Source organism: Cyprinodon tularosa, unplaced genomic scaffold, assembly GCF_016077235.1.
Source record: "Cyprinodon tularosa strain WSP-4 unplaced genomic scaffold, ASM1607723v1 ctg131, whole genome shotgun sequence".
In the NCBI taxonomy this organism is placed as follows: Eukaryota; Metazoa; Chordata; class Actinopteri; order Cyprinodontiformes; family Cyprinodontidae; genus Cyprinodon; species Cyprinodon tularosa.
In genome coordinates, this window is record NW_024038126.1 from 220,389 (window position 1) to 247,746 (window position 27,358).

General features: G+C 37.3%; 2 protein-coding genes across 2 annotated transcripts; both read left to right on the plus strand.

Moving 5' to 3' along the window:
* Nucleotides 1-4,847, plus strand: btbd17b (BTB (POZ) domain containing 17b). Its single transcript, XM_038277411.1, has 3 exons — nt 1-272; nt 1,433-1,718; nt 2,768-4,847. The coding sequence occupies exons 1-3, from the start codon at nt 185-187 to the stop codon at nt 3,840-3,842; spliced, it is 1,449 nt and encodes a 482-aa protein (XP_038133339.1). The 5' UTR covers nt 1-184; the 3' UTR covers nt 3,843-4,847.
* A 365-nt stretch (nt 4,848-5,212) lies between these two features.
* Nucleotides 5,213-20,884, plus strand: LOC119778260 (dual specificity mitogen-activated protein kinase kinase 6-like). The gene is made up of 12 exons (XM_038277412.1): nt 5,213-5,541; nt 15,405-15,474; nt 16,300-16,348; nt 16,431-16,544; nt 16,653-16,772; nt 16,873-16,989; nt 17,086-17,137; nt 17,238-17,365; nt 17,511-17,588; nt 18,513-18,652; nt 18,880-18,925; nt 19,141-20,884. Exons 1-12 carry the CDS (start codon nt 5,526-5,528, stop codon nt 19,216-19,218), a joined length of 1,008 nt encoding a protein of 335 aa, XP_038133340.1. The 5' UTR covers nt 5,213-5,525; the 3' UTR covers nt 19,219-20,884.
* The last annotated feature ends 6,474 nt before the right edge of the window (nt 20,885-27,358 follow it).

A 27,358-nucleotide genomic window follows, 5' to 3' on the forward strand; every position in this document is an offset into this window, starting at 1 on the left:
GAGGGTTTGTGAGAGATGCGCCAGGGGAAAGGCCAGCGTCCTACATAAAGAGTCCAGGACAGGGAGCCGGGCAGCACACCAGGCAGAACACCTTTCTGTGCACATACGGCCAGGAGGAGAGCGCCACCAACAAAGAGCGGAGAGGGGAAAAGACAAAGGAGAAGCAGTGAATAATTGTGAAGAGATGGAGCGCTCATACAAGATTCCTTGCTGGGTTTATGTGGGCACTCTGCTCTTCTTTTTTCACTTCTACTCAGTCTCAGTTAGTGGAGGTAAGACAATACAAATGTTGATGGCTTGCTTTCACTTCTACAAAAATATATTCTGCATTGTAAAGAAAGCTGAATTGTTCTATTTCAGTCCTGCTTCCCCCATGCTGTTACTGGATAGGGGGAATCAGCATGAGACTGTGTCTTGATGGATGATTATTTAGGCAGCTCATTCGGTTCTCATCTGTATGCATGTAAAGAAAAAGCCAAGTTTATTTGTCATCTGGTGTTAAATTAGGAAAAGAGTTACTTTACAGTCTATACCTGCTTTTCTAGGGAAATAATTTTGACAGTGCTGCATGTAGAGCTACACATCTCTAGATTGTTTTTATGATTATGAACAATATTTATACACATAACCCAAATATAAATAGCTTTTTTCTTGTTAGGTGAAAGAAGCAAATGGGCATTCTTCGTTATTAAGTTTGCATGTGTGGGTATACCTGCTTTGTAGGTTATTTTTCCCTTTTTTCTAAAGAAGTAAAAAATAGTTTATTACATAACAGTTGAACTGCCCTGTGTAATGCAATGCTTTTAGTTACGATTGAATGGGACGTGCAGTCAGTAACATCTAACGGTTCACATCCACATTCCACTTTGGGCTCATTTTCTTAAAAAGAGAAAGGAGACTTTGAAGTGGGGGTTCTTCATTATAGTAGGGAGTCGAAAAATCTGAGGGGAGATAAATATACTCCCCTGATGTCTCATTAAATCCCCAATAGAAGACCAACAAGGCTACTTGAATGACTCTTTCATGTAGGAGTCTCTAGGATGTCCACATTTCTCCTTGTGTTTACGAGAGCCTATAGAATAATAAGCCATCTGCAAAGGAGCTGCAAATGCAGGTTTCTCTTTTGGTGTGCACCTGGTATCTGAGGTTTCCTGTGCAGTTTTTAATCAATTAGGAGCTTGAGAAGAGAGGTTGTGCAAGTCTGAAGTTCCGCTAGCAGGTTATATATTGGTAATACATTTACATTTATCAGCTAGAGCTCAGTTCAAGAGTTAAAATATGCTTTTTTTCTAAATTTTTGCTGTTTGAAGTAAACTTAAAGTAAAATAAATGTCTATCTTCCTCAGTCAAGCAAACTCTCCAATTACATATACAGAGTAATCTTTATAGTCTGAATCTAAACCCACCCCGCTGTTTTTTTTTCTTTGCATAGCTCCAGTGAAGCAGGAAGCAGCATTGGACAGCGGTGCCACAGTTCTCAATCACTCCATGCATTTGGTGCATCGTATGGAGAACCTGCTGACCCTAGGGAACAGCAGCGATGTTAGCCTCCGGGTGCAAACAATTAATACAGACGAGGTGAAGGTGATTCAGGCCCACAGTCTGGTCCTTTCTCTGCAGAGCGACGTGTTTGAGGAGCTGTTGCTGAACCGCAACAACAGCGCTCTAGTTTTGACGGAAACACCTGAGTGCGCTGCTCTCTTTGACAAGTTTGTCAGGTGAGGATCGCTGGGGTACCTCTACAGAGAGACACACAATCAGATAAATTTTTTTGGCCAATCTTTGCAGCAAAATGTGTAGGTATTGGAATAGTAAAACTATGATTTCTTAAAAGCAGCTGAAAGTTATAGAGTGAAGTTATGTTGCAATCCTTTCCAGGAGGTCTTCCAAATAATGTTGCAGAGATATCAAATAATAAAACCAAACTATAATGACATTCTAACTCTTTTGCAGACCTAAATCCTTTTGAAGATCACTCATACATTGTACTTTTACAGCAGCCCAAATTTATCTTTCACAAATAAATCATTAGTTATTCATCTAAAAAAAAAAAAAACAGTACTAATATGTCACAAAAAAATAAATTCAGAGTTAACGCTTAAACTAGGGTTAGGTTGGAATCTCATAACATCTATGAGAATGATTAGCAGGGACTAGTCCTACTTAATGTATACATCAGCCTCAGTGAATTATCCTTGCTGATCCCTATTTGTTGGATTTCCAGAAGACGGGCAGCAGTTTTATATCCAACATCTTTTAAGAAAGAGAAAGTAAAATTCTTCAAAGGGGTGTAATGTTCAGCTTTATGATATCTGCTGATCAAACTACTATGCTGTTGTAGATGGATTGAACGGTGAACATGCCTTTGAAGAAAATGCTATTTCCTATATAAATGTTTCCAACAACCTTTGTGCTTCCTCAAATCTGGTCCAGTGTCCTGCACCTTTAAAACGTGCTTCAGCTTCAACACACCTAACTTAGATAATCAGGTCATTAGCAAGACTAAGGCAAAAGTGACTGCATACTAAAGAGATAATCCAGCCATTTAATACAGGTGTGTTACAAGGTGTGTCGGAGACACATCTAAAAGGTGCAGGGCACCAGACCTTGAAGATCATAACTGAGGAACCGTACTATAGGTTATAATTTTAACAATTGAACAATTTCAGACACCAATCAGTTTTTCTGTTAATCTATAATTCTTTAGAAACCTTCCAAAAATAAATGTTCTGTCTAACAATGATTTTAAAATTTGTATTTTTTTCAGATATTTGTACTGTGGTGACATCTCATTACGGCTCGATCAGGCTGTATCCCTGCACAAGCTGGCCAGCAAATACCATGTGTGGGGCTTGCGGCAAGGCCTAACCCAGTACATGACTCAACATCTTTCCAGTGATTCACCCACAGGCCATGTTGTTAGTTGGTACAACTATGCACTACAAATTGGGGACGCAACCCTGCGGGATAGCTGTCTGCAGTACCTGTCCTGGAATCTGTCCTCTGTGTTGCAGAGTGGAGAGTGGGGTTCTATTAGTGAAGACCTGCTCCTGTCCTTGCTCCAGCGCTCTGACCTCATTCTGCATAGCGAACTGGAGCTCTATGAGGCTGTGGAGGCCTGGATTAACCAGAACCAGCCAGTCAGCACAACAGTAGAGACTGCCCTTAGGGCGGTTCGGTATGGCATGATCCCCCCTCACCATCTCTTCCGTCTTCAGAAGCAGTCACCCCTCATGGCAAAGTATTATGAGACCATCCGTGATCTCCTTTATCTCGCCTTTCAGTTTCACTCTGCCTCACCGATCCAGCTGGCTAAATATTTTGATGTCAACTGTAGTATCTTCACTCCCCGTAACTACCTGTCCTCTTCTTGGGGTTCTCCTTGGATCATCAACAACCCTACTCGTGACGACCGTAGTTTCAGCTTCCAGACCCAGCTTGGGCCAAGTGGCCATGACTCCAACAAGAGAGTAACGTGGAATGCCCTGTTCTCCCCTCGCTGGCTCCCACTGAGTGCGAGGTCTACCTACACTGAGCTGGGTGCCATGCAGCCTACTCGTACAGAGGGAGGCCGACCTCGCATCATCGTAACGCCTGCCACCTCCAGCCCCGACTTTGCCGGAGTCAGTTTCCAGAAAACAATTATCGTGCTGGCAAAGCAGCAGGGAAAAGTGATTGTCCGCCATGTGTACAACTTCCACCAGAGCACAGAAGAGGCTGGAGATTTCTTGATGGATGCTGACCTACAGCGCCGTGCATCAGAGTACCTCATTGATAGCTCCCTCTATCTGCACATTGTGATCAAACCTCTCTACCATAGCTTGCTTGTTGCCAGGAAGTAAAAACAGGAATTCTGTATCACCTCACTGTATCTGCCCACACAATCACATGCACATTTTTCAAAGCACACTCATATCATGTGTCAGCTGTATGATAATCACATTTTAACATTTCCTTTATTCTTTTGTCTTCCAGCTATAGCAAAACACTGAAAGAAAAGATTGACAGACAAGCTGTGATTATCACTGCAATAGTAGTAAGATATTTCTGTGACTTGTGTGTAATAAGAGCAACATGACATCGAAGTTACTGTATTTTTTAAAATCATCTTATTAAGTAGAAGTTTCTCCTTGAATTCATGGATTGTTGTAATTGTTAATGAAGACTGAGTGGGTCATATACTGATATTGCTTTAAGAAAACAACCCCCACTATTTATGGATTATTATTTTCTCTTAAGTCAAATAGAGATATTTAATCCATTACTCACATTTTAGAACCACAGTTGTGTGCACCACTATATTATATTTAAACTAAAATGTTTTCAAAGGTTTTGGTGTGATGTAGTTGTCTTGCAGGACTAGATATGTATGATTACTACCCAGAGATGTTTTTCCTTTTAGAGGTATTGCTTGTCAAATTTCTTTTTTTGCTTTCTTACAAATATATGTGGGTGTGGGCCGCTGTGTAGCCTCATAGAGGAGAATAGATTTTTTTTATTCTAGGTATTGATTTATCTTTCAATATAAGCTTGTTTTCATGAATTATTTACTTATTTTGAATGACATTTTTTTTCTCTCCGTTGTAAAATAAATTATGAATTAAAAATAACTTTTGTTTGTTGATGGGATTCATGACTAATCTTGCATCAGTGCTATTAATGTTTCCCAAGACGAGCATCTTTTTCTTTCATCTATTTCAACCCCTTAAAAGCAAAAAAAATAAATAAATAAAAAATTTTGTTCTCTTTTATTTTTGCTTGTAAATCTAGGTCATGTGCAGATTTGCTATGTACCTTCTGGGTTTATCTCAAAGTTAACAAATACAAATTAAATCCTTGTGTATCATTGCTAAAATGTCTTTTATTTTACGCTTTTGCAAAAATCAGAAAAAGAACACAAAGGGAACAAATCATTTATAGTTTACGGCTAATAAACTTTAGGGTTGATCAGTAAAAGCCACCGAATAAGCACGACCTTACAATGCTTAAGTGATTAATAAATATTTTTCACTGATATTACTGATTTGAAAATAAGTTTTAAAATGTTTTTGCTTTTACTTGTTTTACTTCTTTATTTTTTTCATTAAATGATGAATATGTAAAGTTTCGCTTTCTCAAATTTTATATTAACTCCAGGATCAGGTTAGTGTTTGCCGTTTTACGTCCTGAAACTACACCTTCCATGATGCTTAGCACCTGACAGGAACTACGTCATCACGTTGCTGGAGTCCTCAGCTGTCAGACTTTGGCCACCCCGGCGAAGGTTTTTGTTAGCAAACTAACTCGAACTGCTCGGCTTTACTCAAGGTTTAAAGTTGTGCACCTTGCTGCCAAGCGTTTTTTTTAGCAGGTATTTTAGCGCTAGGCTAGCTCCAAGGGAAAGTGCTTATTTTTGTCCACCTTTAGATATTTGCACCCACGAAACAGCGTTCCTGAGCGGGTTTAAGAGTAGATGCAGGGAGGGGGGAATAGAAAAAGGCAAAAGTCTTTGTGCTTCCCTTCCCCCTCATCAAAGAAAAGGGGAAATGTCTTTATCCAAAGGTAAGTGTTTTTTGGTCAATTTTGCACGCGCATTCTTCTACCGCTGTGCCGGTGGAGGGAAACTTCAGCTAGCTTTGTGTAATGTAACCTTGCCAGGTGGAAGCCTAGCTCAAGCATTTCCTGCCTTTTTGGAAATCACTAAACAAAATGTAAAGATTTTCAGAAGTTGAATACAATCTCCTTATCATATCGCATGTTAATTAGTAGTTTTTAATATTAAATTGGCTAAATTTGCTTTTTTTTTTAAGTTAGCCGTAGTAATGACTAATTGTGCTGACTTAAATGTTAAGATACTTAACATTAAAATCACTGCGATCTATATATGAAGTTAAATCCACAGGTGTTTTTTTTTTTTTTTTTTTTGTTGTTGCTGTTAGTTTCTTCTACACTCAGGTATTTATAACGTTTTACACGTCTCAACAGATTCGTTTCACAAAGATGTGAAATTAGATGGAAAAGGGAAACAAGCAAGAAAAAAAAAAAGAAGACAGAAACCACTCCTTGGAAAAATGAATCAAGCTTCTTGCTTTGCGTCACTCATAGCGTGACTGCAATGATGTCAATTTACATTTCAAGTTCAGCGCTCGCGCTGTTGTTACACAATAATAGCAACGTTACCATGGTGGGCAGCAGCCGCGGCGCGCGCCCCGGCCCCAAGGCGGCAGGTTTAGACCTGCAACACAGTTTCCTCATTAGTTAACAGTTGACTGTCTTCATGTTGCTACACAGGTTCTGCGTTTACGGGACATTTTCTTCGTGTCATTCCGACTTTTTTTTTTTCTTTTTCAGAGAACATTGAGGTCTCGTAGTTTTGCGGCATGTTTAGAGATTGGCTTCTCCCTAACTGTCCTGATAGGGTGGTGTGGAAGATTATCTGTGCATGAGTCATCACTGTCTGTATATGGACCTGCTCTAAGGCTGGTGCTTCCTGATGGTGACTCTGCTCACAGCTATTGACTCTTTGATCCCATACACAATCCAGAAATTCTTGTTCACATTACGTATGTATTTCGGGTATTTTCCACCGAACATCTAGCTGGCTTAGAAGCAGAGGCGTAGCCAGAAAATCCTAATAGGGGTGGCTGAAAGGCACCAGAACCTCGGGGTCAATCTACACTGTATTAATAGGAACAAGCACAACTTCCATATTTTCTAAATAAAGACAGACTATACTTTCCTGCAGCCTTTGCTAACAAATAGACGTATTTATTTCAGGGTTTCCGTGGGTCATTCAATTATTATTTTTTTAAAGTAAGGCCTTAATTGGCATTAAATTCATTAAATTTGATAATCGTGGCATTAAAATGGCTTCGGAAAAGAAGCTTGAGGTGGAGAAAAGGCTAGAGAATGGGGAAAAATGCAAATTTGAACCAAAGTGGCGGAAAACGAGTAACTCGGGATATGGCTGTCATGGGTAGTTGCTGATTGCATTAGGATTATTTCTAAGAGCATTAAAAAGTGTTAAATAAGAGTTGCACATTTATGTATAAACACTGTATTTAAACAGTGGTGGTTTTAGACCAAATGTTTGAGGGGGCTAGAGTGTTTTTATGGGGGCCCAGAAAAGCATGAAATAAAAAACAGGGCAAGGGACTCAAATATATTAAGATAGCTGCATGAAGTGAAATTTCTATTCAGTTATGTTTAATAAAAATTCTATTTCTTATTAGGTCTATATTCATTCATAATTTAGGAATTTTACATATTTTTGACTTCATTTAAGTTAAAATTGCCGTGTTCTATAAAATCTGAATTAGAACTCAAGAAAAACTGATAAATTCAGCTGTAAAAATTTAGAGCAATTTGTTTTGGAAAAAAAAAAAAATAGCAGATGAAAACTGGGATCCTACCTCAATACCACTGAAGGTATCACCTTATTGTTTTTAAATAATTAGTAAAAAATAATTTGTAAAGAAAAAAAAATGAAATAGATCCAAAGGATCTATCTGTAACCATGTCTGTTCCAGCGCATATCATCATTTGAATTTCTTTGAGTTTTATGTCTTCAGTGCAGGGGCCAGGACATGATCTACAAGGGTACTGGCCCCCGTTGGCCCCTGTCTAGAACCGCCTATGTATTTAAACATCTATGCTGTGTAAATAAAAGTGATGGTGGACAAAATTGTTTCAGGTTTGAGTTCTGGCGCGAACATATTTTAGATTGTCATTACCTACTTTTATCAATAATCATTCAGCAAAAAAATTATATTTAAATCTACTAATATCCACATTTAATGAATTTTTAAGTTATTATTAAAGTAATTATCCATTATTTCACTGAGGACTCCTAGGTGACTTGCAGAGGCACATATTTTATCTTTACCCTAAATTATTCAAAATGTATTTCTGAAAAGAGCATTAATTCCGTATCTATCATCTTCAATGTTTGTATATTGATGTGCATAATTAACCAGAGTGTTTCTGTTGTCAAGTAGTTGTTAATATATGAAAAATTTTAATGTTGCCATTGATTGGCTAAGGGTAGCCATGGCCACCCCTGGCACCCCTCTAGCTCAGTCCCTGCTTAGAAGAGCTCATACATTTCTCAGTACTCCCGTTTTTTTTTTTTTTTATATCATTTAGAGAATTTAAAATTCCTAAGACAGCTTTTTTTTTCTCTTTCATTAAACATCCCATTTCTTGGAACTATTGGTAATCATATCCTTTTTTTTTTTTTTTTTTGAAGAAAACAATTGTCATGAGTTGTGTTGCTTGATAAACTTTGACCACAACTGATGCTGATGTCATAGCACCATTGTATCTGATGAGTCAAGATGGCCTAACCCTATTTAGTATTGGCATTAGACCAGAAACTGATGTCATCTATTAGAAAGATGTTTGGCTCAGGGTGGGATGGGTCACATATTATTTTACCTGAAAAAAAAGTTTTCTAATTGTGAAATATTAGCAAGGTAAAATCCTGATTGGCTACATAAAAGAAATTCAATAATATGGACATGCATAAGAATTAGTAACAATATTGATGCATTAGGTTTCATTTGTTTTATCATTGTATCTGTTAACCAATTTGATGATTTTTGCAATGAATACATGCCAGGGAGAAAATGTGGTTTACATTATTAACACATAATTTATCCAGGATACTATACATTGTTTTATAAAAATGCATTTGAAGTTCAGAGACAACAGTATGAGTTTAGTTTTAGTAAAATATATTCTCTTTTTCTGGGCTGATGCTTAAAAGTGTTAAAAAATGTTTTCCTACACTGCAGAAAATACAGTAATCCAATAAAGGTTCTGAAGTCTAATATATCTGATTGATTAGTAGCAAGCCAAGAAGACAAACCAGACATTCAGCTAAATGTTTTGATGACTTATTTAGGGTGAGCTTTAGCTGCCAGGTAGCTAACTGCTGCTGAATGAGAGGAGTGCTCTTGTAGTTTCCTTCTGCCTGCAGTAAAAACAAAAACAATAGTGAGAAGCAGTCTTCCTTGTGCAGCTTTGATGCTCAAAATTTAGCTTCAATAAGCTTTTGCATTACACATAATGTGTTGAATAAAAAAAATCACATTGGGTAAAACTAATTGTCACAAGGGTATTTATTTAAATAAAGTAAACATTTCTTCCTACAGTAAATCAAAAAACACAAATTAAAAATTTAGAAAGTCAAACTGGGGGTGTGAAATATTTTAAGCCTTTCTTACTTTGTTTGTTGTGAACAGATAACAGAAAACCCATTGTCTCCAAAATGTAAAATATCTGCAAATATTTGAGAAGTATCTAGATACCAGTGCATTTAATACTTGGTTGGGCCTCCTGCAATAAATAGTGCATCAGTGCAGCAGGGCATGGCTTCTCCATGCCTGTATCTTAATTTTGAGATTACCTCATCCTTTCCCTTTCAGGTCAGTTTGCTGACCAACCAAGCATAGTAACACTGGGGTCAACATTTGGTACTTTTTGCGGCTTGGAGAGCTACCAAGCCCTGCTGGAAAATTAAATTGGCATCTTAATAAATCATTTCAGCAGAAGGAAGTTCAAAGATCTCTAAAGTTTATTTAGAAAGAAATGACAATCAGTGGACCATCACCAGAAGATAACATTGTGATACTTTACAATTGAAATATTTTAAGCCTTTCTTACTTTGTTTGTTGTGAACAGATAACAGAAAACCCATTTTCTCCAAAATGTAAAATATCTGCAAATATTTGAGAAGTATCTAGATACCAGTGCATTTAATACTTGGTTGGGCCTCCTGCAATAAATAGTGCATCAGTGCAGCAGGGCATGGCTTCTCCATGCCTGTATCTTAATTTTGAGATTACCTCATCCTTTCCCTTTCAGGTCAGTTTGCTGACCAACCAAGCATAGTAACACTGGGGTCAACATTTGGTACTTTTTGCGGCTTGGAGAGCTACCAAGCCCTGCTGGAAAATTAAATTGGCATCTTAATAAATAATTTCAGCAGAAGGAAGTTCAAAGATCTCTAAAGTTTATTTAGAAAGAAATGACAATCAGTGGACCATCACCAGAAGATAACATTGTGATACTTTACAATTGACTTAAAGCATAGTGGTTTAATTATTCTACTCTTCTTAGTAGCAACATTTTACTGTTAAGCCAACATAATGTTAGCGAGCTTCATAATGTCACTATGTTCATGTTGTAGAAAATATCCAAACCTTTCTCCGCCTTTGGGTCTATAGGGTCATCAAACCATTTTGGGTTAAATATGTTGGTTCGATGTTTAACATGACGGCTTCAACAAGGATGCTCTGACGATGTGCTAGCAGCAATTTTGGATTGCAATTTAACAACGTTGCGGGAGTCTCTTTTCACTCCTGGTGGCCGCCACCAAAACATGCCACTATTTAAATAAGATGGTGTTGAGAGAGAGAGAGGCAGTGATTTTCCAGGTTCAACCGATGACTCCCTATGTGTCATAGGTAGAAGCATAAGGTGTTGCTACTGCGCTATCAACTGTGTCACCAAAGATGATCTATTTAGTAGTTAAGGAGCGGCTTGATGCATTTGTGGGCCGTATTTAGGAGTCTTATTTATACCTACTGGCTCTTGATGACTGATTTCAGCTTTAGTTCACTCCTTGGGAAACTTAATGCAACTGTCCTCACTGCTGAAGCACTTTTTCCTTCCACTTAACTTTCTGTAAATATGCTTAGAGTGCTCTGTAAGCAACCATCTCCTTTAACATTGTCTCTTTGTGGCTTACCCTCCCTGTGGAGGATGGCAATGACTGTCTTCTAGATATTTGTCACGTCAGCAGGCTTCCCCATGATTATGAAGCCTACTGACCCAGATTTAGATGAGACCTTGAAGAGGCTTGGGAAGCTTTTGCAGGTCTTTTGAGTTGAAATTAATCAATTTAGTTAAAGGCTTGACATATTTCACTCTTATTGATCTATATAAGGATGGCTTTCTGTAATGAGAGACTAAAAATATTGACTTTTTTTTACACAATTATAGTACTTTTGAGATGTACAAGAGATATACAAAGCTGCATTAAAGGTAAACAATCATCTGTTTGTAAGGGGGAGCATAGATTAACAATGCCTTTAATGTGCTGTGTGAATTTTCTTTATATTTATTTGTTTATTTTTGTTTTTTTCTGCCAAAAATTCTAATTGGAATTTATTTTTAGCTTTTTCCTAATTGTGATGTTGTTTTGTTTTTGTGCACTGACCAAAAAATTTATATGTTTGGCTCCAGGGTTTTCCATTTTTTTTAAATGGCCTTTAAAACTCAATAGAGTCTCCCAACAATAGACTATATTGTTTTGTAAAAAATTGTGTACTGTTAACATGCGTGCATGGGTCTGCACGCTAGCTGCTACTTTTCCTACATGTATGCATGTAAATGTCACACATTTTACAGGGCTGAAGTAAAAAAGTTATTGTTTTACCTCTATAAATGTTAACGCTTTTAATTGTCAAGCCCTACTATTAAGCTTTAACACTTTCTGATATAATATGGCTCACCTCTAGGCTCAGGCCACCTTTCTATCCTCTGATAACAGTCCAGACTTTAATAGTTCTAAATGCATCAATTTTAGATCTTATAGATGTCGCAAGTAAATACTTTGACACAATACGTAGTAGTGAACTATTTTTCCAAGTGTCATGTTTTCACCCTCTGTGTATCGATAAAAAAAAAAATTGTCCAGCTGGATGGACTTTTACTAACCTAGAAAACCTTTGAAAATAAAACTAATTGAAATTTTAAGGGATTTTATGTTATGTAGAAAAAAAAATTTAAAGGTCTATTATTAGTTTGGCTGCATGGTGGCATGTTTGTCATTATTGTTTCCTGACATGAAAAAGATCTGTGGTTTTAAAAGCCTGGTGATCTTTGCATGGAGTTTGCATGTTCTCCCCCCTGCATGTATAGGTTCTCTCTGCACTTCAGGGCTTCCTCCCACAGTTTAGAATGGTCCATGCTCGGTTAAGCTGTCACATCAAAATTTCCCTATGGGTTGAGTGGGTGTGTGCATGGTTGTTTTTTTTTTTCCATTTCTTTACTTGCAATGCTTTGGTTGTACCCTGCATAATGTCCACCCACCACTGGAGTTTGGCACCCCTCCCTCTCTCTGTATACATTGCACAGGTGCAGACATTGGATTGTCATTATTTACTTTATTCTTCCAAAAAACACAGAGTCCAGATTAATTTTTTCCATTTGGTTTAGTTGTAGCTAAGAATAGCTTTTGTTTTGGGGTTTTCCTGTCATCTAACTTTAAATCTTAACTGGGAGAACGAGAAGCTAATGTTTGTCGGTCTTGTACTAAAATCTTTATTATAATTAAAAGGTCTTAAAGCAAGCTTAAACTCTGATAAAATTGCAGGAACTCTGTGATTGGCATTATCCTGTGTTGCTGAGGGTCATATTTGGACAAATTTTACTGTTGAGGTCCAAGCCCGCAGCAAAAACAAAAACGATAATCATAATGTTCTTTGCTGCTTAAATAATCAAGCAGCAAAGAACGAGATTTGTTCGGCTATCGCATTATTCTTTCATTTATTATGATGATTTACAGTGATCTAAAGTGACCAAATGGAGGAAGTGATAATGCATTGATCTCAATGTTTGTCTGCTAAATGCACTGATGAATCTGCATATGCATGTCCATATCTGATGACGTCGATACAAGGAAAAAAGGGTACTAATCAGCTAACCGATGTATCTGTCTATCCCTAATGATATGACCGACTGCTAAAAGGGATTCATGATTTTGACTATGAATATAACAGCATCCTCATAGAGCATCATAAGCTCTACTCTAAAAATAAAACATTGCCTTCATCAGCAAAGGTATTTCACTGCAGCAGTTGCATTTAGCACTGCAACTCTTAATCATTTTTAAAACATAAATGCAACATTGACTAAACTAATTGTAGAAAAGTATTTTTTTAAAAGCCAAGATAACTAAATTCTTATAACCCCCCCCCATCTCAAAAAATCCGTCTTCATGTATTTGATTGATTTAGATGATTTAGAGATTAACTTAAACAAACTCAAACTTAAATTACCTTAAATTTTTAGGCTTAGTTTTAGATTGCTGAGCTCTACCAGCAGAACCCTGCACCGAGCTTGGCCTAATGTTTACCTCAGTAGCACCGCATGTAAGCCAAGTGAAATGACATCATTTTCCCTGAAGGGTCCTGACAGTCGTGGTGTTTTGAGACGATGCGTCCGTTGGGATTGGCTCTTAGTTTTGTCATATCCCTATCCGGAGCCTTGGCTGTTTACTGGACACACCTGTTGCTGACTAAGAGGAGATACTGTTTCTAAACCATTAATATTTTACAGTAGGCAGGCAGGTACTTGGTCTGTGCGGTTGATGCTTTTATGCCAAAAGCACTCAAGCTAAAAGCTTTGATTAATTCGGTAGCTAGCTGCTTAAAGTCCAGCATTGTTGTAAACCTGCAAACTGTTTTATGTAGTTTCATGTGCAAACGACTGCCTAATGTCTTGATCAGCTGCAGCATTTTAATGATTTTGCTTTATGGCAAACAGAGGAAATGTAAAATCAATTTTTGTCTAAGTATGTGTGAGTAAATTACAGACAATTTCTCTCTACCACATCAGGCTCGTAGTCTGTCTGGACACAGTGAGCTTATTTTAGCCTTGCAGCTCAAAACGGCTGGTTTTTCTTTGGTGGTCTTTTGTATCTATGTACAAAACCCCCCACTTCCTTGTCAGCATATTGTAGAAAGGGGGGTTACCCAATCAAACTTCCTCCAAAGCATTGCTTTGTGACTAGGTTAATGGAAAATGCAGTCCTGCAACAATAACAGTTACAGTTGAGCATAGCTTCGATGCTTCAAACACATTCTAAAAGTATAGTTGCATTTGTCTTGGATTAAGAAGAAACACATGCCTTTAACAGTTGTTTTCTAAAAAAAATATGTATATTTTAATTCAATATTTAATGTTAGATTTAGCACTGCAATCCTTTAACTGTCCAGATTACCCCACAGATATGTAGTTAAGAAAAGTTGAGACATTTTTCCTGAGAAGCTGCCTTTAGGGTGAGTAGCTGCGTCATCCTGGCAGAGTCTGCAATGACTTTTGGGAAGTCCCCAAGGCTGCTGGTAAACGGTGTTTATGAGTGGATTGCTATCTCTTATTCAGCAGAGAGGGATCAAATAGCTGCTCATGCTAACTCACAGTGCTGTAGGAACAATGGAAGGGGTTTGTACAACATGTGAAAACCGATGTAGGACGATTTATATAAACAAAGAAGAACGACTTTTCAGTGTTATACCTTGAAAAAAAAAAAAAAAACTTGAGAGGAAGTTATGCTTCCCTTTCACCTACATGCCTTTCACTTCTTACCTAAGCTAATAGTAATTTTTTTCTCAGTTCTTTATTTCAAATTATGCTAATTCTTTTTTTTTTATTATACCAATTATTATGACTTTAGATGATCTCTAAGAAAATACAAAACACATCTGCAATATGTTCTAATGACATTGTGTGCATTACTTATTGTATTTGAGCAATAGGGATTGTCTCTTTAAATAAAATATGAAAAAGAAAATATGATGCTGCCTAAATACTGTAATATATGGATTTTTCACTGATCTAATATAATCTCTACCATGTATTGTTTTATAACTGGATATGTGGATTTAAGCAACATGCTTGATTTAGTCATAACTTTTATTTCATTTTCTTATTGCACCACATATATACCTTTATTTCCTGTTCTGTGATTTGTAGAGTAACATAATTATAACTAGCTGCTTTTTAGCAGGTTACTTTGTTGAACCATCTGCTAAAGAAACTGTTTTGCAGGTGATTGCATAATAGATGTGCTGCTCTTTGCCTAATATTTTCCATAATAAAAAGTTTACCTTTATTAATAGATCTCCTTTAGTGTTTGGATTTTTTATTTTATTGTTTTACCACTGGGTATATTTCTAAATAATTTCTTTAGTAAGAGGGGGAAACGTGTATCGGCCAGCTGACTGGCATTGTGCAGCAACAGGTAGGAGAGGGGCAGTGCTGGGTTTCAATATACTGCATAAATCTGAGGAAAACCTCCTGCTAATCCATCACTTTCTCTAACATGTCCTTTTAAAAACTTCAGTTTGCAGATGTGAAACACCAATGTTTGGAAATCTTGTTGTATTTTGCCCCGACCTCGTCAAAACTGGAATGATAATATTACCAGGATTTTCAGCTTGGAACCTATTGTAAGAATTAACGATCAAGTTGAAGTTACCAGGTTGATGCATTGGTGAATAAAAAGTTTGAGGGGCAATCTTTTGTCTCTTACGGTTATTTTGTAATGATTCAGTTTATGGGATTTGCTAGTTTGGTTTATTGTTAAACATGTGTTGGAGTTGGGGTTGTAATGTATGTTTTTTTTTAATTTGTAGGCAAGAAGAGGAACCCAGGGCAGAAGCTACGCATAGATGATCTTCCACCTACACCGCCCCAAGCTACAGCGTAAGGCTCTTCTCTTCATTCTAGCAATAAAACCAGAAAAAGGGACACCTGATTTGCTCAAAATTTGTTTTCAACAAGACTATTTCCAATAAACAGAAAGCTGTAATTTAACAGTATAGCAAACTGATCACTCGTAACATGTTATTAAGAGCTACGATTGTCTATGGTCTTAATTTATTAAATCATTAACTTGTTTAAAGTTTAAAAAATGATATATAGTATTAAATAACTGGCCTAAAACTTATTTTTTAACGGGCTGTGTTTAAAAACATTGCTATATGGGGACAGTTCTAAAATATAAAAAATGTTTTATTTTTGTTACTTAATTCTTGTAAATCCAAAGTCAGACCTTTAAGATGGCCTAAATATGCGGTTTTTTTTATATAACAAATGGTGTTTTTTCATCAATTTGAATGTCATGTTATTAACTTTTCACAGAAAAGGGATTTAATAAAGAAAAACTCTCTGATGCCCCCTAGAGGCTGCTCTGCTGCATTTTGTTTAGGCTCTAATAAATTAATCTTTTTTTTTTTTTTTTAATAAAAGCCAAAGCAGCAAAGGTCTGACAAATTACCGATATGTGAATTGACCGCAACCATGAGAAACTTGGACTTGATTAGAAAATGCACCCTTTTTCTTCCATTTGACAGTTATTTTAACTTTTTGTTGCACCATTACTTTAAGTTATTAAGGGACAAAAATATGACAATTAGCATAGGTTGTAAACCCTGTAGCAAAACACTGTATAAAGAGTAAGTTAGTAGTTTCACCTCCCCTGGACTGTTTATTTCTTTCATATCATTTTGCTCTTTTTTATGTCTGCAGGCCTCCTCGAGACCTAGACTCTAAGGCTTGTGTCACAATCGGAGATCAGGTAAAGCTTTGTTTTCCTCTACCCTGATAGCTTGCTGTGCCGAAGATGTGCAACAGTAACATTTTCCCGACTGCTGATACAGAACTTTGTGGTGGAAGCTGATGACCTGGAGCAGATTGAAGAGCTGGGGAGGGGCGCCTACGGAGTGGTGGACAAGATGAAACACGTCCCCAGTGGTGTAATCATGGCCGTCAAGGTAGACTGGGAAGCTCACAGTTGTATTTCTTTTGTTTATTGTTACATTTAGTTTTTTTAAGTACCATAAATGGGTTTGTAAGTAAGTCTGTGCTGCTGGTTTCCTCAGAGGATTCGTGCAACAGTTAATAGTCTGGAGCAGAAGAGGCTCCTGATGGACTTGGACATTTCCATGAGAACGGTGGACTGCTTCTTTACTGTGACTTTCTACGGTGCCCTTTTTAGAGAGGTAACAGCTGTTTACCGATGTTATGAAGTCAATATTCCTGCATTTTTATTTTTTTATTTTGTTTTTATCTGTACGTTTAACAACTTTAACTGTTCTTCAGGGAGATGTTTGGATCTGCATGGAACTAATGGACACGTCTTTGGATAAGTTCTATAAAAAGGTTATTCAGAAAGGCCAGACGATTCCAGAGGACATCCTGGGCAAAATCACAGTAGCAGTACGTCCTTCTTTTCAAACTCTCTCTCCAACTGGATAATGGTTTCATTTAATTTGCATAGGTTTTAGCATTTCCTTTCTTATAATTCATCCATAGATTGTCAAGGCTTTAGAACATCTGCACCACAACCTCTCAGTGATACACAGAGGTAAGCAAAAGGAAGATCTGTTTCCCAATGATAACACTGTACAGCTCCATCATGCTCTAAGGGTTTTAAATTCTCTCACATTCTCAACCTCCGTCCTCAGATGTGAAGCCCTCCAATGTCCTGATCAACGCTCAGGGTCAGGTGAAAATGTGTGACTTTGGCATCAGCGGCCACCTGGTGGATTCTGTGGCCAAAACATTGGACGTCGGCTGCAAGCCGTACATGGCGGTAAGGGGGGTAAAGAGGAGGGTGAAATTAACTTGACATCTGCTGTTGGTCCAGTGGAATTGGTCAAATTTTTATTTGGTGCCGAAATAAATGATGGCCTTTGCTGTTGATGTATTCCTTATGTTGCAAATTCTATTCCTTTCAGCCTGAGAGGATCAACCCCGACCTCAATCAACAGGGTTACAGTGTTAAATCAGACATCTGGAGTCTTGGCATCACTATGGTGAGCAATGTTACGTGTGGCTCTTCTTTCTTTCCTTTGGCTCAGTGTTAATGTTTTAGCCTTATGTAATCATGTCAGTTCTCTGTAGATAGGGCTATAGTTACAGTTTTCTGACTTTACCAATGTCACTAATTTCTAAATGGTAAAACAGCACACTAATCAATAAATATTAATATTGACCAATATGAATTGAATAATATTGTTACCTATGTTTTAGTCATATTGCACAGCTATAAAGGTATAGTGGAGGATGTTTTTTTTTCTGGGTGGATCATCAAAATAAGTGGTCCTCCTAATTGTCAATCATTCTGGTGATATGTTTACGTAAGGCCGTCCTACTTGCTCGTCTCCATTTTCAATTACCAGTGGTGAGTCTGACGTAGTGAAAAAACTGCAGTAAGCTTGCATGAGCGATGCAAACAGCAACTTTTTAACAGCGTGCAAAAGGGAAATAGGCTTGTGAATGTTCTTGCATGTGTTTAATAGGCGTTCCCTCTCAACAGCGGGTATGGGGTTGTGCAAGTGCTTTTTTTCAGTGGAGAGGGCAGGTGATTTAAAAAAATCACAAAAATGCTCAAACTATACCATTAACTAATGTAAAACACATTTGATTGTTTATTTTCAAACATAAATCAAATCTTTATTTCTCCTAAATTCCCTAAAACTGCTTCTCTGCAAATCTTATAAATGTATAATATACATTCATATGCAAAATATTTGATAGAATAATTAGGACATTGTGTGACATATATGGATGACATAGTCATACAAATATCCTTCAAATACCTTCAGTTTCAGATAGTTTCCAGCATTTATAAACATTTAATAGATGCATGACCTTAAAGTAAAGCCCTGAAATTGCACAGGAATTTGAACAGCTCTGGTTAAAGCAGGTTTTCTTATTTTTCCTCTCTCTCTTCACAGATTGAGCTGGCCATTCTGAAATTCCCATATGACTCTTGGGGTACCCCATTCCAGCAGCTCAAGCAAGTGGTGGACGAGCCGTCCCCACAGCTGCCTTCAGATCGCTTCTCCCCAGAGTTCGTAGACTTCATCTCGCAATGGTGAGCCTCCCGCAAGCAGTCAGCATCTCAATCACTGCTACAGTTGCAGAGAACATAAAATTCAGAGGCCCTGCAGGGGTCACTATTTGCTCTCTGTTCAATTAAAGGATATTAGGTTTCAGCATTATAACTTTTTTTAGGTCTGCACTCTTTGCATGCTTTGTTAATTTATGATAGATATTTTTATTAATATTTAAAAAAATATGTTTATTTTCTGCTCCTTGCAGCTTAAGAAAGAGACCAGATGAAAGGCCGGCCTACACAGAATTAATGGTTAGTAATTTTTTCTTTAACATTGCTTCCTATAAATAGAGCATAATTACTGTCAGTCCTTCTGTTTCTCTCTTCTGTTTTTCATCCACAAGAGGTCAGACTCATCCCATTAACTCACTATGAGTGTTCGCAGTTATTTGTTTAAACAGCATTTAAATGTAAGATTCTGAGCTCAAAGACTGGTTTCTCACCTCTTCATTCTTCTTTTTCTGCAGAAGCATCCATTTTTCACTCTGCACGACTCTAAAGAGACAGATGTGGCCAGCTTCGTCAAGGTCATCCTGGATGATTGATGGGCTCAATGCAGGCTCCACCTCGTCAACATGTGGACCTGTCATCGAATCAATGGCCCCTCCCAATTTTTTTTTAATGAGTAAAAAAAACAAAACTAAACTCACTGGAATAATAGACTCCCAAACGCTCCCATTATGGGAGGATAAATTAGACTGACAGCACCTCAGGACAGGGAGAGCGATGGTAAAGTGAACTTATGCGGTCACTCCTTTAAGCTTCGTGTGTGGGCAGCTCTCCAACTTGACAAAATATGAACTCGGTTCAATCAGCTGTTTTGTATTGGCCCCCATAACACACACATATTCCCTCTAACTCCTCAGAGCCAGCTCATTATATGTTTGTAACATCTTGTTGATGAATTATATATGCAAAATCAACTCTTTTATTTGGGTGTGCTGAAAGCTATTTTTTGCATATTTAAAACGTTTTTCTCATGATAGTGAAGGTTTTGATACTGTTTATGGTTGAAGTGCGAATACAACGACACCCAAGCCTTCTCTGTCTGACCTCCTTTTGCCATGATGTGATTGGTCAGAACAAAGGCTGCAGCCTGTGGGAGGCTCAGGGGCGAAGAGAAAACTGAATGAAAATGTCAGAGGTTCACCTTCCGGGCAGGAGGATTCATTCCTGGAGTACTCGGCGTTGTGACTGTAAAGCATCCCGTATTGGCTTCGATCAGAAGCAGCCATCGCTCTGTATTCATCCCTCTCTGGTATCAAAGAGTCAGCTCAAGTGTTGTGATGTTACTACCTGATAGTATTCAGGGGTTTTCATAATCAAGCTTAAAGCTTGATCTATTTCTACGTGCCATTTTCCAAGTTGTTCTGATGTAAAACTGCATTAATTCTGTTTCCTATTTTTGGACTTGCTATGGTTTTGATTTATGTTTTATCAATATTTCAATGTTTTCTCTGCTTGTGCCCATCTTTTGAAATCAGAAGTCAGTTTAATCTTTTTGTATGAGGCACTTATGTTTTTGTGTTTGATTGTTCCAGAGAGCTTAATATGCCTTACAAAGATGGTGTTTTAGGGAAGTAATTTATATGCTGAAGATGTAAATATTATTCCCTATTTTTTTTATGTAACATGACACTGTCTAAACCTGTCAGTGTAGCTGGATGGAAGTTGTTAGTGTTAGTTTAAATGCAGTGTGCCAGATATACACAGACTGTACTCATATGGCCAGCTGAATATCCTACATTTATAGGACTGCTGCTCTGGTTTTCTGTGCTCTCCCATACTCTATGCAGAGGCATAAATTATTCCTGTCAGACTATACATACTATGCAGAGGCAGTTTTCCTTTTCCTTTTCAGAAACCAATGATAATACTATAGCTGTCTGTGCAATGTCTCTGGTAAGCTTTGCCACTTTCTTTTTGGAAACTAGTGAGTTGGTTTTCATTATTTGGAATAATAAGGGAACGCTAGCAAAACCTCAGAAGCTGCTGTTCTTGAAACCTTTTTTTTCTATCAGTTGGCCTCCTTTTAGATGGTCAATCCTTTTATGTATAAAAGTCTTGGTTTTATATTTACACTGATCACAGTAAGAATGGAACACTTGCTCTACCTCTTACTTTTTCAATCTTTTTGGCCGCTTTTCATTGGGTGGCACTGACAAACTTGAACTATAGAAAGACAAAAAAAATAAATAAAGGCTGTATTCAGTAAAGCTTGACACAGTCGTCATTTCTGGTAAAATCTTCATCAATTTATAAGGCAAGGCAAATTTATTTGTATAGCACAATTCAGTACAAAGACAATGCAAAGTGATTTACATGATTAAAATGCAGGAAGATAAAACAATCAAAGCAAGTAGGAAAAATAATCTCAATATTCCCAATTACTCATGTAGTTTTGAATTCTCTTGCTTACAGTTTACAGGCTTATATAACATTTGTTTTTCATTTACATTTAGCTGTTTGCGTTTACTAATCTATTTTAATCTCTTCTGAAACAAAAGGAAATGCAAAGAAGGGTAAATGTGAAAATCAAGAAGAGGGGATGCTCCAGCCATAGCAAACGCAGTCCGAGTGATATTAACCCTCCTCCAGTTGACATGAAGCTTCTAGTTTTTTATTTAGTTTATGGTCTACAGATCTTTACTCCCCATATAAAGTATTTAATAAAGTAAAAATGGAGGCTTTTGGCTTATATTTTGTGATATTTTTACTTGTTTGAAAAATGTTGATTATTCCTCTGCAGGTATGTAAAACTTAAAATGAGGCGGTATTCTAACCTTTACAATAAAATGCGCATATTTTGTACCTTAATTCATCTTTCCCAATTTGAATTATGAATAAAAGAATATTCTCATCATAGCAGATCCCTATTAAAAATTAAAATATGCTTAAAGCAAATACATCTGAAGCAGTTTCCATAAACCCACCATTTGCTTTAGTTTGACAAAGTTTCAATTGCCACTGTTCTTGTTAATCTCTAAATTTCTCATCTATGCCCTATTCTAATTTATCTTAAAATGTACAGTTGGTATGACATATTAACAGAAATCAAACTACCAAAATAATAAACCATGAAAGCAAATTTTAGCAGTTAGCCAATAATTTGCTTCATGCTTAGAGACATTGAGTGAAAACCAGCAACTGTGCAGTATAGAGTTGCCTTATAACTAGGGTTGCAAAATAGTCCCAAGGAGGAGTCAAGATATATTTTGTGGTATAAAAAGGTGCAAATTTTAAATCTCTGCAATCTTCTCACTATTAAAACCCAATATGTTGCATTTGTTTGGGAGTTTATTGAAGTCAAATGGTGGTAAGACCCGATGCTTTAAATCCACTCTGATTATTGTTGCAGTTTATATAAACATACTTATGAAAGTCTGCAGAAGTCAATGAACATTTCTTGACGGCCTGCTGCTCTTAAGGGCATAGGATGAATGCATAAAGCCCACTCAGATGGTTATTTAAGTCTCACTATTATTTCTTCCTTTATCTGTGAAAGTTAGCAGCGCAGGCTAACAAAAGCTCAGTTTCAACATGCTCTGCGTGTTTGTCGGAGTCATATAACCTTATGCATGAATGACAACACTCAATGTGAGTCGAATACTTTTAGAGCACCCACGTTGCATAGCAGAGCAGATTCTCACTCGAACCAAAACAGCCTTTTTTATATAATAAAGAAAGGCTTTTTATGGCTTAGAGCTTACATAATATTTCCTTAAAAGACTCATGTGAAAGGAAAAACTCTACTAGATGTATTTGTTGCATTTCAGTTGAATGTGGGCTTTGATACAGAAGTAATTTACAATGTCTTGACAGTTAATTGGCAGTTAAGCAAACAAGGACAGGAGTCAGAGTTGATTAGCTTCTTCTTTCTTTTTTTATTGTCTGGGTTTGCAAACAAGCAAGTGCAGAAGATGGACTCGCTGCCTATTTTCTGCCCGTTAAAGTGAAGTTTGGGAACTTGTGCTTCTGGCCCAAGGGACCAAGAGTTTGACAGAAGAGTGCGAGCAAGATTTAGTATATATGTGCACTCCACTTAAGAAATGCTTCCTCAATCTCTTGCCAGATCTCACGACCTTTTGACTGTTATTAGGCATGGAACTTCAGTATAAGCATTTGCCAACCACTCTTAAGCTCCCCTGAAGTTAGTAAAATTGGTGATGAGACGGAGTTAGATAGAGCTATAGAGAGAGATGACCTTGCAAGTAAATTCACCTGTTTTCTATTTTTTTCTTGTTAACAATCCATCTATTCCTTTGCCTCAGGCCCCAGACAGACAAAAAGGAGAAAACATGGTTTATTTTTGCTTCCCCAATGCAAAACGTAGGGCTAGCCAAGGGTGAAAATTCAGCATGGGTCAGTTTAACGGAGCAAAGTAAAATATGTCTTTATGGACAGAATATGCTTTAGCCCTGGGGTGAAATAACCTTATGCAACATGCTGTAGTGTTTAGGCTTCTATTGCACCATAGCTTTCTGTCTGAAAGGGACAGGGTGGTCAGGGTTGAGTTGACATGATGTGAACTTAGACAGGGTGACTGTCCCCAGCCAGTTCCATTAGGCCATATCACAAGAATTCATAAAAAAAATATATATATATGATGGATACCAAACCGGATTTGTTTGTTTCTCTAAAATACTTCATGTCATCTATTTGTGTTACAACACTATAATGCATATATTAGTTAAAATAAAAGCCATAAGAGGAGGATTTATTATTTCACCTCAGGTGGTCCTAAGTAAAGAGCGCTGTAACATAGAGTGCATGTTTTATTAACATGTTCTTCCCTTTTATTAAAAACTTTAAAGTGTCTTGGCTCTGTGAATACAGAGGTTTGTTTGACAAAGCTGGCCCATTATTACATCCTGGACATAAATTAAGACATTTTAAAGTTGATTTTACAGGATGTGGAAATTATATAATTATTTTTGGTTAAATCTTTGGAATGGAATAAACTTTAAATGAACCAAAAAGAGAAAAACAATTTAGAATACAACCCAGGTCTTATTTTTAGCTTCTTGAACTCATTGGCAGGAAGGATTAGATGTATGATTCTGAACTGCCCGAACCTTTACACATGGGAAAAAATACATGCTTTGTGTTAAACATTCGTATTTAGTCTTTCCACCAACAGGTTGTCTTGTATTTGAATAAGCAGTATTGAAGTATTTTAACTTCTGTTGTAGAATTAACTCTAACTTTTGCAGCTGTATGATAAAATAGAGCCTTATAAACAAATAAAAAAAAATTTATAGGTTTAGAATCACACATAAATGATTATAATAAATATGTGCAAATGTATATAGAGGGTTACATACATATAAAGTATTTTTTTCATATGTAGTCTTAAGCTAAGGTCAATAGAGATATTGCAGCAGACATAAAAATTAGTCGGCATGGAATTGTTTTAACATCAGTGGATCTTTTGTAGTGAGGTTTGTTTTTAGTCTTTGTCTGTGTTTATTAGACCCATTTCCCACTGGCTGGACAAAAAAAAAAAGTTTAAAATACGGGAAAAAATGGCTTTTAGTGGCAGGGCGAACAGCTCCCTGACGTGTGTCTACCCATGGCTCGGATCAGCATGCTGTGGGATCACCAGACCTGGGTTGACCAGCTAAATCATGTGAAATCATTGAGAGCAACGTATAGACATCTACCACACCAGTTATGTCTGATCTAACAAGCCGAAATAACTCTGCTTAAATCTATAAACATGGTGTAGCACTGGTAAGAGAGATTCAGAAAGATAATAGAGCTAAACAATAAAGCACAACTGCACTGGTCACTCTGGTGACATCATCAACACCAACCCTGCACGATGGCATCACCAGACACGCTAGGGGTTAAACCCAGCTTTTTTTCCCAGTGGGAAGGGATCCAAATGCCAATTGTTAGCAGGTCGACCCATGTTTGAAAAACTTGCATTAACTCGCTGTTTTCAGTGGGAAAGAGGCTTTAGATACCCTGTGCCATATTTAACAGCACCACTTACTCATATCTGCTGTCTCAAATTGTGGGGATGCAAAATTTTTTTATTCTTCGATAAAAAGCAAATGAATCTTCAAACTGCATTGGCAGATACTAGCATATATTCAATAACAGAAAATTGATTTAGCTTCACAGGACTGCATGGTGATGCAGAGTGTAGTGATGCTGCCTTGCAGCAAGAAGGTCCTAGGTTCGATTCCTGGCCCAGGGTTTGCATAGTCTCCCCATACATGCAGGGTTCTTTCCACAGTCCGAAGCATGACCAATTAGGTTAACTGGAGGGTGTGTGCATGGTTGTGTGTTTCTGTGTTGCCCAGCAACAGACTGGCAACCTGTCCAGGGTGCATCCCGCCTTTCACCAATAGACTACTAGAGAAGGGGCACCAACCCAATCATGACCCTGACAGATAAACAGGAGAAGATGGATGGATTTACTTTCAACCCTCTACATTTCTAACTACCAATGGCACCATTGGTATTTGGAGTGTTATGTGCAAACAGGATACAATAAGTGAAGATTTTCTGTAATCTAATCAATTCCATTCTTCATAAAAACAGAAAGACCTCAAGTAGTTGAAGAAATGTTGGATCACAACCAAATGAGAACATGACCTTAACACATGATACAACGATGTAAAATTAAAGAGGGAGAATTCAGACTCAGCTTATTTAAGTGATGATTCCTCAACCTGAGCCACCATATACAGTAAGAAGCAATAATAGAGGCAATAACTACATAAACCCTACTTGAAGGATCACACAACATAGCACACGAGGAAAGCCTATGTTGTTTACTGCATGATTCGGATCATTTGCACTATTTTAAAACACAGGGACAGCTAAAGAAGGTGAAAGTTAATATCTTCACATTCTGGAACAGACGTGCTCTGAGCTGATGTCAACAAGTGGAACAGCTGCAGCAAGTTGAGCCTCTCTCTACTGTTAACTCCTCTCGCTGCGTGCTGAACACTCACCATCCAAATCTAGCCACACTATCACTGATTAATATTTATTCAGTGAAGTTAATCTAATTTGTTCATCAAACACAAGGAATGTTTCAACCAGTCGTAAAAAAAACAACAACAAAAAAAACAGTAGAGGACTTTTTTTTTTCCCCTCTTGACCCTTCTTCTGTGTGGCTGATTACATAAATGTGTTTCCATGTTTCAATTGATGACCTCCAGCATGACAAGCAGTTATTGATTCACCAGTTGTGATGTGGGTTGTCGTCTAAGTGTGAGCTCACACCAATTAAACTGCTAGAATATTTGTGAATTCTCCCAGGGGAACAAGGGAGAGGTTCTCTGCCAATATCAACATATGCCAACCCACACAGAAGACAAAGAAACCAAACCGTGCTTGGGTTAACTATCATGAAATCTTGCATAGATAGCATTAAATTAGCTCCTGAGTCTGAGTTTATCGTTTATGGATATACTTGATTTGGGTTAGCCTTTGTTTGTTAAAGGTTAAATCAGTTCCTCTTAAACATCACAACTTCCTACTTTTATTACTAAGTGAGACCTGTAATGGGAGATAAAGAAAAAAGAAAATATAATATATAATTTTGACATCATACCACACTTAACAGAGCCAGCAACTTTTATTGGTGTAACTGATTTGTGTTGTTAAAGTGTAACTCACCCCCAAATCCACCTTTCCCCAGCTATTTTAATGTTATCTATATATAGTTTTATCTTTACATGTGTGATTTCTTAGTTCTGCACAATTTGTATTCAAATCAGCTCAGTGCTACCTTAGTGGCTGAATGGTGGCTATTGTAGTTGAATTTCCTGGTTGGTTCAAACTTTGCATGCTGGTACATGTCTTAGTCACAGATACAGTCATTACCATAGTCCTGCATTCTGGTATAAATATGATTTACTCAGACATACTGAATCATCCTGTTCTCTGGTACCTCTGCAGCACTGGCTCTGGACATTGGTGTGTCAGCACCTTTGAACTAGTTGCTTAAACTGTCCACTGGGTTCCATAAAGCCTTCAACAAAGCCTCTTACTGTTCATGTTTCAATATGTTTACAACTTTAATTGTCCAATCTCAGCATGGAGTTCTTATTTTTGCCATTACTTTGAAATTAATCATAGTCAAATCAATTTGAAATCCACTCAATCAAAGTATAATTTTTTTTCTAGAAGTTGATCAGTTTCTAGTACTTCTCACTGGGGTTATCGAGGCCTCTTTAGCAGCCATCAAGTGTTACTTACATGCCATCTAATCTTAGATTACAGTAATGCCAAAACTGGACTCCAACTGGAACTGTGAGCTTCTGGAAACAAGAACTCAAGATGTTTTTTTACAAAATAAATATGTGGAAAAGCCCCTTTTACCCACTGTTAGGTTAGGCAGAGGATGTGTGATGCTGTTTCTCCTCCAAAAGTGATGGAAGACAAGCTGTGGTTATCATAAAACTTGGAAACATAGTGAAGTTTTGAATGTTTTCTCTCTCTTTTTTTTTTTCATCACAGAAAATTTAACCAAAATTCTGATGAGTTTGGAAAAAGTTTTGTTTACCCCATTTAGAGCTCTAGCATGTTTGGAAAATGTAAATGCAATACAACAACTTCCGGTTTTCTAGCAGGGGGTTATGAGTAAAAAAAAAAGGCTTTTTCGTTGTTTTTTGTGAAAGTATGGCAACATATTGTGCTGGCAGGTTTTGTGGGAAAATTGAA